The sequence below is a fragment of the Leuresthes tenuis genome, unplaced genomic scaffold (assembly GCF_036924035.1).
Source record: "Leuresthes tenuis unplaced genomic scaffold, fLeuTen1.0.hap1 SCAF_22, whole genome shotgun sequence".
In the NCBI taxonomy this organism is placed as follows: Eukaryota; Metazoa; Chordata; class Actinopteri; order Atheriniformes; family Atherinopsidae; genus Leuresthes; species Leuresthes tenuis.
Window position 1 is genome coordinate 9452051 of NW_027325376.1, and position 16878 is coordinate 9468928.

The 16878-nt window shown below is 40.1% G+C and overlaps 1 protein-coding gene across 1 annotated transcript in view; it reads right to left on the reverse strand.

Moving 5' to 3' along the window:
* Positions 1 to 10465, reverse strand: part of kcnip4a (potassium voltage-gated channel interacting protein 4a) — a 127684-nt gene extending 117219 nt beyond the window's left edge. The window contains exon 1 of the mRNA XM_072376359.1: positions 10266 to 10465. Coding sequence (XP_072232460.1) covers positions 10266 to 10326 — 61 coding nt within the window. The 5' untranslated portion in view covers positions 10327 to 10465. The remainder of the gene's footprint in view (positions 1 to 10265) is intronic.
* Between the last annotated feature and the right edge of the window lie 6413 nt (positions 10466 to 16878).

Below are 16878 nucleotides of genomic sequence, written 5' to 3' on the forward strand. Positions count from 1 at the left end.
TATTTGCATTTGTAGTGTCTTAGTGTACATATAATATAACTGACATATTTGCTTGACTTACTGAAGTTAGTGATTTACTAGCATGGATAGCATGATTGTAGGAATAGACCTTAAGCTGCAGTTGTTCAACACGGTCTGTTCTCACAATTTGTTTTCTTAAATTGTACACAATCTGTTCCGTTAGTCTTCCATTTCTATTTCTGTCAAGCACAAAGAAGTAGAAATTTATAAAAATGTCTCCAGAACAGATGGGGAAACATTACATTTAGGATCTGTCAACTTTTTAAAGTGTTGTCTCATCTTTTCTCATACAAACTCCAAAAGCACACGCATACAAACAGCTACAGTCACTGCGGAATGCTGTGACCCCACACAGGTTCATTTTTCTCTGTTCCAATAGCTTGAAATGAGCCGCTTCTTTCTGTACCATCACTCCTTCCCAGGAATGTCAGAGTGGGCAGAGCCTCGTAGTTCAGAGTTACCGGGTCAGCTGGCAGACACAGCAAGGCCAGACAGAAGACACACTGAGTGGTGTGCATCAAGACCGGCTGTCTCTCTGCCACACACACCATTTTCCTCCCATTTCTCACACACCAACCATGACCTTGTCCACCGGGGCAGTAGCTAAAATTAGCAGAATGCATGAGGCATGAGGGAACCAGCCTCGAGGATTAAACTAACTCCAATATGGTATTTAAAGATAGAAGATTGGCTTATTAAAGTAAACGGAGTGATCGTGACATTTATTTGATTATTTACTGTCATACTGATATACCAATTTACCAATTTACAATTCAATTGGCTTTTTCTGGTCATTTTATACCAGCGTTGGTTCTAGTTTAAGAGGAAATTAGCCCCTATGGCCATCAGTTTTCTTTTCTTGTTAAGAATTCAACAATTTGTCTTCTCCAAATTATTCTGTTTTCATTTGGCTTAAACTCTCCCACAGTCGTGCAGTACTATTCGGCTTTGCAGATAAATGTATGATGGTTATGTCAATATATGCTGATCAAAACTTAGTCAGTCAAATCACCTCAACATGCACCAGGAATCCATAGCAGATGAAGGGGCAGAAACTGTGGAAAACTAAGTGGAAGTAGTGATGGAAAGGTGAATTTTCTGTCAGTTTTAGACAGGTGAATGGAAACTATTCTACGAATTATGCAAAAATATGTCAGCTTAAGTGCAAGGATGCTTTTAAAGTTTGCACACCCTTTGGAGTTTTCTAACCTCATGCATAAATATTGCCTAATATATATCTCTACACCAGTCCTAAAAGAAGCCAATGAAACAAACAACAGCAGATTTCTGCTAAACTAAAGGATATTGAGAAATGAGACAGACAGAAGAAGGAAATTCAAGAGCAAAGTTAAACCCTTCATGACCAGGTCATTTGCTACAATGTTTCAATAAAACATTACTGCTTTTCTGCAGATTGTAGAAGATTCCCTGGACAACCCAGAACACTGTTGTTGAGACCCCAAACAACATGTCCTTGTAGGAAAAAAAGAAAGACGTGTCACGTCTGAGGAAAGGAAACAGCATAAGAACCTTATCATATCAGTGGAACATGGTGGTGGTAGAAACATGGTTTTGGCCAGTAATCCTGCATCTGAGGCAGGACAGCTTGCCAAGATTGATGGACCAATTAAATATAAATTACATAAGTGTATTCTCTAAAAATATTTGTGAGCCGAATTTCATCAGAAAGTGGGTCGCCCATCAGGCAATTCTAAATAAAGTTTTTCTCCCAGGAAAATATTAAGGATCAAATGAATATTTTGCATTTGCCAATTTCAAAGTCCTAATTTTAATCCAACCGAAATATGGAAGGATATGAGGCAGGATATGAAGAAGTTCATTAGAGGAAACCAAACACTGTACCAGATTTACAACTGTGCATTTACGAATGGCCCAAAAGCCTATATGCTGCTTTGAAGAATTGATCAGTCACCAGAAAAATGCAGCTGCAACTTATTGCAGCACAAAGTAGTCACACCAGATGTTTAAATTAATTGGTTAAATAAATGTCTTCTTTGTATCTACTTTAGGAGTTTTATTTCCTTTTATCTGGTTATGTTTTAGGCCATGAGTATGCACAAATATTAAAAATTCTAAATGATTCTCAAACTTTGAATGATCAATTTCTTGCAATTAGGTGCTTATGCTAATTGCTAATTAGGCTTACAGACCTATCGTTGCAGACTGTAATTGCAGTTTGCGTTAGTATAATACAGATTATTTCCATTTTTGTTCCGACACATGAGAACTCCTTAATGGGTACCTTTGCAGAAACGGATATGGTTCACTTATTTACTCAAGCAGACCTGAAATCGATACAAGGGCCTCCTGAATCATGGCCACATAATCTGATAAGAAGCAGAGGTCAGTCATCCGTGTATAACTTTGCACTTCGAGAAGCACTTTTCTTTTCTGGTTGAGGTGTCCTGTTGTCCCAAAGCTGTGAGATTACTCGAATTGCAACTTTTAATTAATGTGGATTCAAAAGCTAATGAAAAGAGATGAAAAAAATAATACAGAAAGGTTGTTTTTGTAATAACGGCATATATTTATTATCCTGCATTAATAATTGATTATGTCCTTCTGGTGCTAGTTTTAGATTTAAATAAAAAAAAAAAACTAAGATCAGGAAAATTCTGTGAAATAAAGCAAACAGCTCATACTTCATAGAGAAAGCTGTATAGACTCATGCACACTTTCAAACAGTGAAACAAAGCCACCCTCTGCTCCACACACACACACACACACACACACACACACACACACACAGCCTCCAGACACACATGCAACCCTTTAACGACTGCCCTGCCCGTAGTTTTCTCAGTCAAAGTGTTGGAATGTCTCCATAAATTATTCAGTCGCAGGGCCTGCTATCTGAAGATAACAGTGGGTCTTTATCAGGCAGCGCGTACACATTCTGCCGGTAACGATACAAGCACCTGGAGGGATTTGGGCCACTTTCTGTGTAAGGATGCGTGTCAACGTGGCAGTCAAGCATACAAAGGAATACAGCTTATCTGCAGGTTTATGTTGTAAGGTCACATTGACTGTCTCTGGAGACATTGTTAATTTTCAGGTCATGAAACAAAGGGAATTTTGTTTCTCACTGCATAACCATAATCCAGGGTTATCAGGTTAGTTACCTCTCATCTATAATTCTTTAAAGTACAGTGGCACTTTCTGATTAAAAAAAAAACTGTGGCAAACAACTCTACAGGTAACACGATTTACAGAACATAATTTCAACAGTTTGTTATTTTATTCAACATCACATATCAGTTTCAAGAAGCAACATCAAATGTTAAAGTCAAACACTTTACATTTAAAATAGCAATCAAAGAACGCAATAAGAAAGCAATCAATAATAAATAGTCAGTGAAACTGCTTAAACGAATGCTTGGACAACGAAACTACAGCCTCTCTGGAAAGAGATGATCAGGAAAATAAATAGCAGCCTCATCATTTTGTTTTGCAGTATTAAAAGCAGCTTTACACCCAAATATCAAATATGCCGACCTAAACTTAGTTCCAGGCACAGTGTGTTTTTCTATAACATTCAACGAGGCTATCCACATTAGACTGTATTGTAAAATACAGACTATATTTTGCACTAAGAAAGGTAAAGTGGTCTATGTGGCACTCCTTAGGCTACTTAACAGAAAAGAAACAACGTAAACAGCAGAGGTATTTGTCTGCCAGATTCAGAATCATGGTTAAAACCTCAAAAACTGAGATGAATGGCTCTTAACTGCAGATACAACTTTCAACCACTTGGTGTCAGCCTTGTACACTGCATGGATGCACAACCACCAGAGAGCAGATCAATTATTTTAGTGATTTTTTTACAGATGTGTGTTCGTTTACAGATAACTTGAAAGGATGCTTACTAATAATTTATAATAATGACAAGACTTGTAACATTTTTTTTCCAAACACATTGATACTCTTCTTCCAGTCTATTTTTGGGTCTACCCTAATTATTAAAATGGACCTCAGCTGGCAGCATGTTTCTATGCTTTACATCTCATATTCTCCTGATGGAATGCTAAATATATTTAGTATTGTGTTGTTGTGGAGTCTATATTTAGTGTTGGCAGTACCCTGTAGGACATGGACTTTTAGAGGAACCAACTCCTAGAATAGATTGATGATCCTCCCCCCTACTGGGACATGAAGAAACACAGACGGATCCTCCAGTTGGCCACTTGTGCCAGGCCGGCCTCCACATATGGCCTGTATGATGTTCAGCAATGACACCATTTAATCAAGGAGAAAAGTGACCAAGTTCACAGCTTCAAAACACTGAATCACAAAGCAGTGCACCATTTGTGTCTATTTGCAGACTGATATAGGGATGGGCAGTGATAAATACAAGTTACAAAATAAAAGACAAGTCAAACTCATTAAAAGCTTTTTTTTTTTCCTCCACAAGCCTGTCACAGATGCTGGGGACAGACAAGTGAGGAAAAGCTAGCAATACTCAAGTCAGAAATAACTGGTTACAAAGATTCACAATAGGTGTTCTCATTCATCTAATCAGTCATCCTGGAAATCTCTGTCATCTGTATCTGTACATAATTTGGCTAAAATGCTGAGATGTGATGTTTCTGTTATCATATCCACTGCTGAAAGCCATGAGAGAAGGACCAGAATCAGAAAATCGATGTTGAGCTTTGGTCTGATGTCTCTTTTTCGTTCGCCTGTCATAATCCACGGTTATGCCTTGTGTGATGACAATGTAACCTATAGACTAATGTTTCCTGTTGGGCAGAGTCCATGAGATATAAATGGTAACCTCAACCCATAAATACTTAAGTACGTAACCTCCGACAAATGTACTAAATGGTATTTCTAGCCCTAACCAATCACAAGTGAAAGAAAAGCATAAAAGTGAAGAATATCGAGTGAGAAGGAAGTTGGAAAAATTAAATGACTGGAAAACAAGTGGGATGAATACTGAACTCATGGTGTCTTGAATGGAAAAAGATTAATGATTCCCACCACCTCCTTTCTCCGATTTAAGACTGAGGCTAAATCAACAGTGTCAAAGTCTCATCAAGTGTCAAAATCATCCCATAGCGAGACGTGTAGGATCAATGTCTTCTCATAGTAGGATGTAGCACGAATGTGTCGTTATGTGAAACATTACATCGTCAGACACAAGTTGCGTCTCTGTAGGGAACCAAGTAAGAATGTACAATGACTGACAAAGTCGCTTGACATTTTTTGATTCTTTGTTGTGAAACTGTAATGTTTTGTACTGCGGCCACCATAGCCATTACACATGTCATGACGTCAGGTTGACAAGAGAGACTCAAGCGAGGCGCCACGCAGAAACCGTGGTTCCAAGGATTACTGTGGATATTACTTTGAAACAAACCGTGATTGTAAAAATTGTTAAAAACCTTGTACATCCTTTTGCAGCAATAGTTTTACCTGATGTGAGTCGCCTCTTTTAGCTCTTATGCACGCTGGTACACTACAAAAATATTCAGCAATGTTTGCGAAACAAGATGAAGGCGCTGGCTTGGCCACCATATTCCCCAGATCTCATCAGATCAACAATCTACTGAATGTGTCTTATGGGGTCCACCCATCGTTAGAGGGGCTCCGACCAACACCATATTAAGCAAATGGTTTGAATATTGAGGCTGATAGGTGTGTGTTCTAGGTCTGATAGGTGTGTGTTCTAGGTCTGATAGGTGTGTGTTCTAAGTCACTACTCTACTGTATAAAAACTGTTTGTCAGAGGTTTTTTGAGTACTGCTAAGTGCTTCATAAAAGCTGGTCTAAATTTGGAACGAAAAGGTGACAAAGGTTTCTTTTCTCCTCAGGAAATGTAGTCGATGCTGACCTTGGCACAAACTAAAAAAAGCACATTCACAAGCTGAGACCAAGTGCTGCCACCCAGTTGGCACCGTCTGTTTGGCACTCTTTACAAAGACGTCAAATAGAGTGGCTCTGTGGCATAAACAAAGCTGTGGCTGGAAACAGAAGCACGAAAGCCATCCACATCTTTCCTTTTGCCTTCAGCAATCATAAACAACCACTTTATGTCCAACCATCCATACACTTACAGCCGCAGGAACTTCTCCGTGACCCTCTTCCAAGACTCTCCCTGCTGCATCCCAGTCAGCCGCTGTACATCCATCACTGTCTTAACCCATCTCCCTCCCTGGTCCCCGTTTCCTCATCCCACCCTGATTTTTTTCCAACTTTTCCTTCCCCCATTCTTCTCTGGCTTGTGTCCATAGGCAGATGGTCCATGCAAGCAGATGCTCCCCGCCCAGTCCATGTGAAGGAAAAACAAAGCCTGTTTGCAAAGCAAACAAAATGTGCTTCAGGGTGCCCAGGAGATGAGAGGAGAAGTTCATGGCACCATTTATCCATTTCCAGAATGAATAGAAAACTCCACAAACAGCCAAGATCCTACCTGCCAAATGTTGACAGATTTATCACAGTGAGCAAAGTCAGAATTATCTCTGCATTTTTCATGCTGCAGAAAGCAAACACTCGACCGTGCTGCCAGAGGATGATCTTTAAAAGCTGTCACCTCATAAAAATGCCAGCTCTTAAAGACAATATGTGGTCCAACTCATTCATTTGCCTTGAAATAGGTTTATTTGTATAATATTCCACTCTCCCCTTGAATACATCAGGCAAAATATAATAGTCTATAATAGTCTACATGATCTGATAGAAAATAGGAAAAAAAAACATGCATGACGCATTATGCAGAGACAAAGAAAATAGAACTTTCATATGTGATCATGAGCTGCCGTGTCAAAACGTTCCTCTAAAAATCTTAAATCACACTGGTCTCCTGTCTGACAGATTTGGAGCAGTTTCGTCAACCTGTACCTTTGCTTCTTTATGATCTGACAACACGTGATTGACAGTTGCAGAGAAAACACACACAAACACACACATGGTATGAGGTCAGTTCTTCACCTAACACTGATGTCAATCCTAAGGCTCTTTTTTTCTTTGCAAAAATGAACATGTTGCTGGAACACAAGCTCTAAATATTGTTAGAAAACATACAAATCCCTGATCAGGTTCAGATGGCCTATAAAATCAGGATTCATGATAGTCTCGGCTCATTTTCAGATAGTAGGCCTAACTTTGGCAGCGACTGTTCATGTTTCATAATTTTATGTCGACTTTACTGTAAAACTGCAGCAACTACCAAATAACAGCTAATGAGATGTTGATTTTATGAGAATATCAACTCATGCTGCAAACTGGGGTTCTTTCATTTGTATGCATCTAAACACGAGCTCGGACGTTTGAATGTAAACAAAAGTGAATGAAAGACTGATTCAGCTGCTGTGAGATCTTTGAAATGGTCACCTGTTTATCTTTTACTATTCGATTTAAAAAGGCCAAAAGCGAGGCAGAGCTAGTTATGAGATTTCCAGACAATTCTTACCCTCTCTCCTGAACGTCTGTCGCAGAACTTTTACACAAAATGATGAATGATAAACTTTCTGTGCTCCTGAGAAAGAGGAAGCAATCAAACCTTACGGGGCTGTGTTTCATGCCCTGTCTTTTTGAAACACAGGGATTCTGTACTAACGGAGGGAAATGTCTCAGGAAACTGTTGGCAGACATGTGATCTGAGAGCGCTCTAAGGCACTGATGCAAAGAACTAACGCAAAATGGATGCAGCTCTTGAGAGGATCAACTTATGGCTCGTTGGATCTGGCATTTTTGAAAGGGTGATTGTTACATTTTAAAATTTCAGTGGGGAGAGACCATGATGGAGTTGGCCTCTGGGGAAAAAGTTAGCTTTAGAAAGCAGGGAAAAGGGAAAATAGTGGAAGCTACAGTGCGTCTTCTCTACTGAGCAAAGTAGAAACAAATGCCTGCATGTCTGAAGCTGTAAAGCTCAAACTCTCTGTGGTTCTGGTGAAATTCAGTTACCTGATTTATGAAAAACATCGCCAGAAGTGGCAATTAGAGCAAATAAGGAGGGCTGCGAGTCACATTCTGCTGGAGACATATGGGTGAAATTCCTAATTTTTTTTAACTACACATCCAAGTCAATACCTCTCCATGATGTAAAAGTGAGGTTAATAAGAGAGCAGCAATATCCCTCAATAACACAACACATACAAGTTTGAACATTCATAGACTGCAATATCCTACAAAACTTTATATAACAGCAAAACTCAAGACAGATGAGATTTTTAATGACAGTACAGTTATATTGCCACATTCACAGTCTGGATTATTCAACCCCTTTGTAGGCATTTGTCAAAGTTTACATCATCATTAGTTTGCAAAAGTTGTGCCACTCAATAGCATCTATTTCAGCTGCTGCATTGAACATAGTTCCTAATATTTCATGGCCTTCGTGGTAATTGATAATAACGGGGAAACAAACTTCCACAAGAACAACAAAACATTTGCTGGAGGAAAGCGCTCCAAAACAAAATCTGTCTGTGATATTGAAAGTGTGACTCAAGTCTTCAACAGAGGACAGATAGAAGTCAATTAGGTGCGCAATCAAACATTATCCTGCATCGGTCATGATGAGCACTTAACTACTTACAAGTGAGAAGCCTGAGGGGAACCCTACAAACTATAACTGTGCCATCTGCATTCTGAATGCTCGCCAAGCACTGCGGAGAGGGGAACCCATGAGAGCATTTACCCAGCTTAATTCTTATGAAAGTGCATATTGAGAAGGGAGGTGCAAAAGTTTTGTTTATGTGAAGTGTATTGTAGGCTACAGAGGCAGCTAAACATGAATAAAACTCATCTTCGTGGGCCTCCAATAGCTACATCACACTTGTGGGAGGTGGAAGTTCTGCTATTGGGAAAGTTGAATTGCAGTCTTTATCTCCTGGTGGAGTTATTGGATTGTTTTGCGGGGGAGGGGGTATCATTACATTTTTACACTCTCCAGGCCTGCTAACAAAAAGAATCTCTGGCCCCAAACATCACCGAATATATCAGTCGCCTTTGCGACATCTGTTGATGAGTCTGTAATGGTGCTTAGTGTCTTTTTTTTTCCATCTATCCCAAACTTGCATTGCTTTATTCATCTATAATTATCTTCAAAATGTATATTCTACTCTAAATACAAGATGCTGTGCTACATTTAAAAAAATCTTACTTGGTTTCCACAATGCTCATTGGGTTGCCTTCATGGAATTCCAAAGTGTTAACATGGAACATTACAAACCTGGTTATTTATAGGTCTGTAAACATGGCTAATTAAGAATTAAGGTTTCTGATTGAATGAATACAGTTACGCATGATCTTATCTCAGCTATGACAACCTTTCCCAACAGAGATTGTGCAGAAAGCTGGAAAAGATGTTTACAAGTCTATCATAGTATTCCAATTAGCATATCTAGAACTGACAAAAAAAAAAGGTGGGGGAATAAGACAGAATAAGAAATATAAGACATTTATGTCCAAGACACAACAAGAATACTCCAAAATTACAGTCCCACCCAGATACTTGTGCACATGTAAAGAGCCTGTGCTGGGAGGTGATATGGGAGCTGTCAGGTGTTCCCTGGACCCTCCTCTCTGTTAAAATAACAAGTCCCCTGCTGAGAAACGTTATTAATTTCACCTGTGCGTTTCCTGCTATTGAAAGGGGCACAACAGGGGTTTCTGTTCGGGATCAAAATGCATATTTAAACCATGATGAAACAGCTAGAACTGCTGCCAGCCGAATATTAACCATCGATCAGCACGTTTTTGTTTTTTTTCAAGAGAAGGCAAAAGTCCAGACATAAAGTTATCTCAGGAGAAAAGGCGATAGAAAATCTAGTTTCACAAGCATGCACATTAAACAAACATTATCCTCCAAAAAGGCACCATAAAAGACTACTTTTACAACCTTAATTTAATATTGCCTTTTGAAATTAGAATAAACTAAATCAACTTTAAGCCGGTCTGACATCTCTGCTGCTTGACATTATGAACCGTGTATTTTGGTAAGTAATTGACAAAAGCCAATTTTGGCGCAAAAGTTATGATTTATGCAATATCAAGAGATTGCTTCTGTATTAATTACAAGCCGAATTAAAGGAAAGATCATCACTCAAAGCTGATGTGACGCTATTTAACGCATACTGACGTTTACACGAGGCAATATTAAATTGTCACTACAATGCTATGAGTTTCAGCCTCAAGACCGCTCCACACGAGAGCGAGCAGCGCAGATCAATAAATCACCATATTACCGGTGAACATTCCAAAACATCCCACCATTGTCCTACCGGTTGACGAAACAACAGCATCCACTCGAGCAGAAACGGTCACCACTCTCTTTGCATCCATTTTTGTTTGTGTTTTGTTTGTTTGTTTGTTTGTTTTCCAGTCGTAAAAAAGCCTCGTTTTCAGTCACAGGCGGTCGGCAGCGTTGACAAGTGAGCGGCTGGTACTACTTGCTGCTCATCAAGTCCCAAGTTTCTCAGCCGCGTGTGAGAGGAAGGCAGCGCTGGAGGTCTGCTCGTGCACCCGGCGCTCCGACGGGAGCGAGCATGGTTCTCAAGCGTTGTTATCGTTGATAATGATGATCGTCTTCTTTTTATTTAGTTTTTAGTTCTGGAAATAGATTGTGTTTTAATAATTATCGAAATAGATAGTCCATCAGTTCAAACCCAGCCACTTTATGGTTTGGTTTATCCCACGTTTGTTGTGCCCCTTGTATTATTGACACCTAATACCTAAAAAGTACATGATGTGAGTAGATTTGATGAACAGAGCTTCATTTTGATTCTGGGGAAGTGCTTTTTCTTCCGCAGCGATTTGAAGATGGTCGTTTCCTGTTTGAACTCGTGCTCCCTTTCAAACTCCAAGGCTCATCCACATATGGCTCTCCTGTTTGAAGTAGAAGAGCTTGTATGACCTCGGCCACGGTCAGCGCTTTTGAGATTAGTTGGCATGATTTCTGCGAGCCAGGCCTCATCCCCAAAGCGTCACTCTCTGACCTTTTGCAGCTTAAAAAGAGCAAATCCCTGCTGCCAAATTCTAAGAACATATATAAATCCAATGCCAGAGCAGAAGAGGAGACATTAATGCCTGTTAGTCTAATAAATTACACTTTCCACAATTACCTACAGGCAAAATGCTCTGAATCCCCATACTTTTCATTTTAGATGGTTCTCTGTTGGTGTAATTGTCACTTCCATTAAAAGTCATATAGTGAATTTGTCCATGTTATAGTTTGGTAGCCCTGGGCCATATTAAATTCTCAAAGTGTGGTTCAGGGACCACCAGGAGTCTTTAAACAGTGATTTCATCATAAATCTTCTAAAACGTACCCAACCCACCACGCACAGTTTAGACAGTTATATAATCCCGCACCAAGCCTAAACACCTCTGGATGGAGCCTGATAAAAAGAGGTTTGTACCAACTCTCACACCATCACTTACCTTGCAGATTCAATGTTCCGTGTTCTCTCTCCCTGCCATTTGTTCTCTATTGTACACACAAGCCGCATTATAAACAATATGTCAGTTCAGCTGTTGGACGGGAGACTGTGTAAACCTGCAAGTAAGAAATCAAGCAGAGACTTTCCACACATACTGTAGCTACTCAGTGAAATAAGCTCAACACACCAGGCATTAAAGCCCTATGATAAAAAGATAAGCCAAGCATGCATCTTTGCTAGTCAAGTCAGCCGTCAGCACCTGCTGAGATTAGAACATTTCTAAGAACACCTCACATATGCTTTGTGGAAACAAAAACACAGCAATTGCAAATGATTGTCTAAATGTCTCCGTACAACACCGCAAAGGCTGGAGTTTCTGTCACACTGTAAAACGTGCTCAGTTCGGTTAAAGACAAGAGACAGCTTTTGACGAATTATTAAACAGGAGGCTGTTTATTCAGCAGGTATGATGGGGAATTGCTGACACTCCTTAAAAAACAGACGCCGCGTCCTTAAACAACTTTGATGTGTGTACGGTGTGCGAGTCTCTCGCTGTAATGAATACTTTCAGACGAATTTATTTCTGGAACGTGCATGACTCATATGCAGATGAAACAAAAGGAGGAAGGCTCGCTTGTTCTACATTTCAGCAAACGTATGAAGAAAAGACATCCAGGAGCTTTCTAAACGTACAGGTTGCAGAGTGATTCAATGAGACAAGTATTCACCACGTTGAAAGGTGCACAGTGAACTGCAGCTTGCTTTAATTTGATGTACTGTCTTCATGCCCTGTAAGCATCTTTCCATCTGAAACTTTTCATCATAAAGCTGAAAACGCCTTTGACATATAACCCGGCAGAGAAATGAAACATGGTTGTTATACTTGAAGAAATGCTCTTTTTAAATGCTGAAACACTGTGTAATAGTACCACGAGTTGTAGAGTATCAGAGTAAATTAACTGACATCCCAGCAAAGCAATACATTCAAACTGAGAAAAGTTTGCCAATGCCAGCCTTCAAAATAATTTTTTTTAGATATATTTTACATAAAAATATGACACATCAAATATTATGCCAGCTACATGTTTAAGATAATATGACGGGACAGAAAAGACTAAGTCTGTGTACGAAGTTCAGAAATTCAAAGCAAATCTTTCTCAGTGTGAAATTATGAGGACTTTGGGTATTTCGCAGTCTACAGTACAAAGGATATATCTGAATGAAGTAATCCATGAGCGCTGCCGCTGTCTCTGGGTTCAAGCTGCTTTAAGACATGCTGTTAGAAATCTTTTTTACAAAAAAAAATCCACCTAACTGTGTGCAGATTCTTTGGTTGAAAAGTCATCATCTCTGATGCATTGGTACACATGTCATGGATCATTTACACAACTGTAAATTCACCATTAGTGTCAATCAAAATATACCGGTTTTGGAGCAATATGCTGACCCACAGCAGTATTTTTCAGGGAAAGCCTTGATTATCTCAGCAGCACAATGCTAAATCAAATTCTGTACTTGGCCTAGAATGATGGCTCCGACTTGTGACTGTGATTTGCCACATTTTCATCAGACATGTCCAAATTTGATTTTCTTTAACCCATATCTGACCTATTCCATAACTCACGCAAGGCCCAGATCAGGACCTTTGGGCCACATCTGGCCACACGTCTCTGGCTTGGAGAAGAACCACCGACAGAAAAAGACCAGAGGAGGAATGCTTAAAATAACCCACATAACCCTCGCCTGTGACATAACTGAGCCATAAGTGCCAAATGTAGACCACTTAAGGTCCTGAATGTGCTTTTCCAAGATTTCTGATCTTTCATTTAATCATGGATCTCTAAAAATCCCACCTTGGCAAGAAAAGTTAGCGCAAAATAATCTTTATTTTAAACACAGATAAGTCAGATAAAGTCCCATCTCCTCATAATTCCAAGAGACAACCTTAAGTTTCTGAGATGTGTATCGGTACGTGAGAGAGACAGGAATACTGTCTGACCTGTCACCATGAATAGAGACTGATGCCTCTGTTGAGGTGACTATAAATAACAGAGCACCTGGACGAAAAGACAAAGCCAAATCTGTGCAGACAGATTGGCACAGGTAGATGGATGGCAATATAAGAGCATTAATGAGACCACAAACTGCCAACACATGGAGATGAGAGATCTGCAGATGGCTTGATGTCATCATTATTGGAAAGTATGCAACTGTGTTACACTTTGAAAAACCCTAACTCTCATAAACATTTCTTACATGCATAAAACACACAATTATATGAAGAGTTGCAAGAGAAGTGATCTATGAAAATGTCAGTCTCACTTATGTAGACAAAGCATCTTTTAGCCTGTCTGAAATCAAAGAAATAGCATCTAAAACATGTTGGAGTCTACATACGCGTGAGCATAATTCTGATCTAATGACCAAATTTGCAGCAGAGCATCCCCACTCCTCTGAGATCACAGAGTGAGCATTTATTTCTGTCCTGATCTGTGATGGTGACCGAAGTTTAATCATAATATATTTGGGTTTGCACAAGGTCTCTGCACTGTGATAGCGATACTAGAATTCCATCACTTCGATTCACCTAATGATACGGCTGGGATAGGAACAAAGTGTGTATTAAACACTTCTGCCTGAGATAAAAAGGGGTTGGGCAGAATTTCCCAGCACTCCGCTCTGTAGGAGAGGAGGACACCGCCATGAGGTGAGCGCTGCCACTGATTTCAAAGTCAGGTTGGATTTTACAAAGGAGATTTTACAACCCAAGCGAGGCAGATTTCATCATTCAAGATGACAAATAGAGCCAGCGTTCCTGCTAACAAGCCCTTTGGACACCTTCATCAGAGTGACTGTTATCAGAGAGACGAAGCATTAATCTGAAACTCCATGTCACAAAGGCAAACTCGTTCACACTGTCAACCAGAGGTGGCAAAAGGCTGCAGCTGTAGGAAAAGGAGCTTTTTGCACACCGGTGAATTACTGCATGCCAAGATGCCTCAGAGGGTAAAGTGGCCTTAAGCTTTGATCATTGGAGTGGAAAGTTAAGATCAAAGTTAACTTTAATCATGGCACTCAATCAAGTGTTTGTCTGTGAAGTGAAACATACTGAACATAAGGATGGACCCTCTTTAAAAATGTGCATGTTCAGTCTATTTTAGTCTATTCAAATCAGAAACAGAATGTGGGCTAAAAAGTTTCACAATTCCCGATTTGTTTTCCCTAAAACTCCTTCTTAGCACGATCAGCAGAATAATCAGCCTTTCGAAATCGCAAACTTGCCGACACAAGAGAAAATGTAGGCCATTTTCTGAGAAATTTGCATGAAAATGCACACAACAGACAGGAAAATAACAATCGGTGTTGTTAGAATATCTGAAATATTAAATAAAAAGTTCTTTAATGTTGAAATACGTGCAAAAGGCCTGGCTGAAGCACAAACTGAGGTGACTTTGCCTTATTTGGAAATAAACTTACCCGACTCTTAAAACTCCCCAATTACCCCAGCAGACAGCTGCTTAAAGGTGACAGTGATCATCACAAACCCCGGACGCTAATTAACGCTTTGATCCATATGTCAGGCCTAAGAGGTTTTTCGGTGATTAGCACGCTGCAGGTAAAAATACTTTGGATCCCCTGGACAGCCAAAGACACCTAATTACAATCAACGCAGTCAGATGGCTTCATGTTCTGGGAAGCATCAATCGTCATTGCAGTGGTTTGTTTCCCCAATAGAGCCAGATGTTTCCTCCAGACGCCACAACGATGCTTAAACGGCCTAATATTAGTCATCCCTGGGCCTGTTGGTACGAACTCAAACACAAATACACTCTGCACTGCAGGATGACTACGTTTTTGAGAAAGTATAGGTGACATCAGGGGAGATCGTGACTGTGTTTTGCATCATCTGTTGTCTGAGTTTGGGTATGATTCTTTCATCTCTTATGACTGAAGGGTGCGATTTACCCCTTAGACTGTCGAATGAGCCTCGAAAGAGTCCAAAATTACTTTATGTTTTATCTTAATTTACGATCGCTTTCTGCCCATGGTGTCCCTGTGATCTTAAAGCCAAGATACTATCAGCTTATTTGCCTTGATGATCCCCCCCCACCCCCCCACCACCAAGCACAAACATCCTCAGACTGTCCTTCCTTCTTCGCCGACAGCCTCCGTTGAACTTTACAACAGATGACAGAGCTTCAGAAACTTGGCAATTATTTGAAGATCACTCTTTGGTGCCTCAGGGGAATCACAGAGACTGCCACTAATCAAGGCAGAACTGCTCTTTCCATAATTCAAAAGTCTTATTATAATTTGTCACTTCCAAGGTGACGAGGCAATACATCCCTGCCCGAGTGATGCATGTGTTTTGTTAATATGTCATTAAAGAAAAATTGAAGCTATTGGAGCTGCTCTGCCTCTCTTCTGTGACTGGAATAATCAGTAGATGCTGATTATGGATCAATTCTTACACAACGGATAATTTTCTGCCTGACCTTCAAGATTTTATGATGGCTGGTTAATGACATGAAAACGATGGTACATTTTGCACATAGTTACACAGCTCTGTGCAATTGTATTGAGACACCCCTCATTTATTTATATGTTGCTCAAGAGGAGCCAGACTTTTTTTTAAAAACCTTTTCTAGTGATTTTGAGCTATGGTTCAGGCTTTCTGAAGGACTTTCAAAGTCTTCCATTGTCACTCACTTTCAGTCCCGTTGTGGTACCCGACCATTTCTAGATGGTGCCCCAAAGACGATATCAGGATGATGTGCCGGGTCTTTGGGAAAATTTGAGGAAACGGGGCAAATGGAGAACTGGAATGTCCCTAAGCAATAGGGGGAGAAAAAATCCAGCAAAGACCAGACACGGCACCTGAGAGACTCATCTGGACCTTCAGCTGTTCCATCTACTGTTCACTGAGGTCTCATCTGAAATGGTCTATATGGAAGGGTGGCCGTCAAGAAGCCGTTCTTTAGGAAGGGAAACGGGGAGGAAAAGGCAGAGGTATGCCAAATGACACAAGAACTGGACTGAAAATCAGGATGAATCCTCCCCCAGAGCCTCAACATTATCGAAGCAGTGAGGCATCATCGTGACATTATCTGCCAATGAAAGGCAGCAAATGTCCAAAGAAGAGCTTTAAGATGTCCTTCAAGAAGCCTGGAGAACTATTCCTGAAGCTTGAAGAAATAACAATAAGTCTCATCTAAGAGGGCTCAGGCAGTGTTGAAGAATGAAAGGTGCCCAGAGCAAATATTGACCTTTAAACCTGTTAGAATTGTACAAATTTGTACAGATTTGTGCCTTGTGTACTGGAATTCTAGTCATATTTACATTTTTCAGAGTACTTTATAGAAACCTAAACAGAACCTGTACCCCACTCACACTTTCAAGTATGTAGAGGATTTGACTGCTTCAGAAATATAAAGAACAGATGCAGCCTCAGACT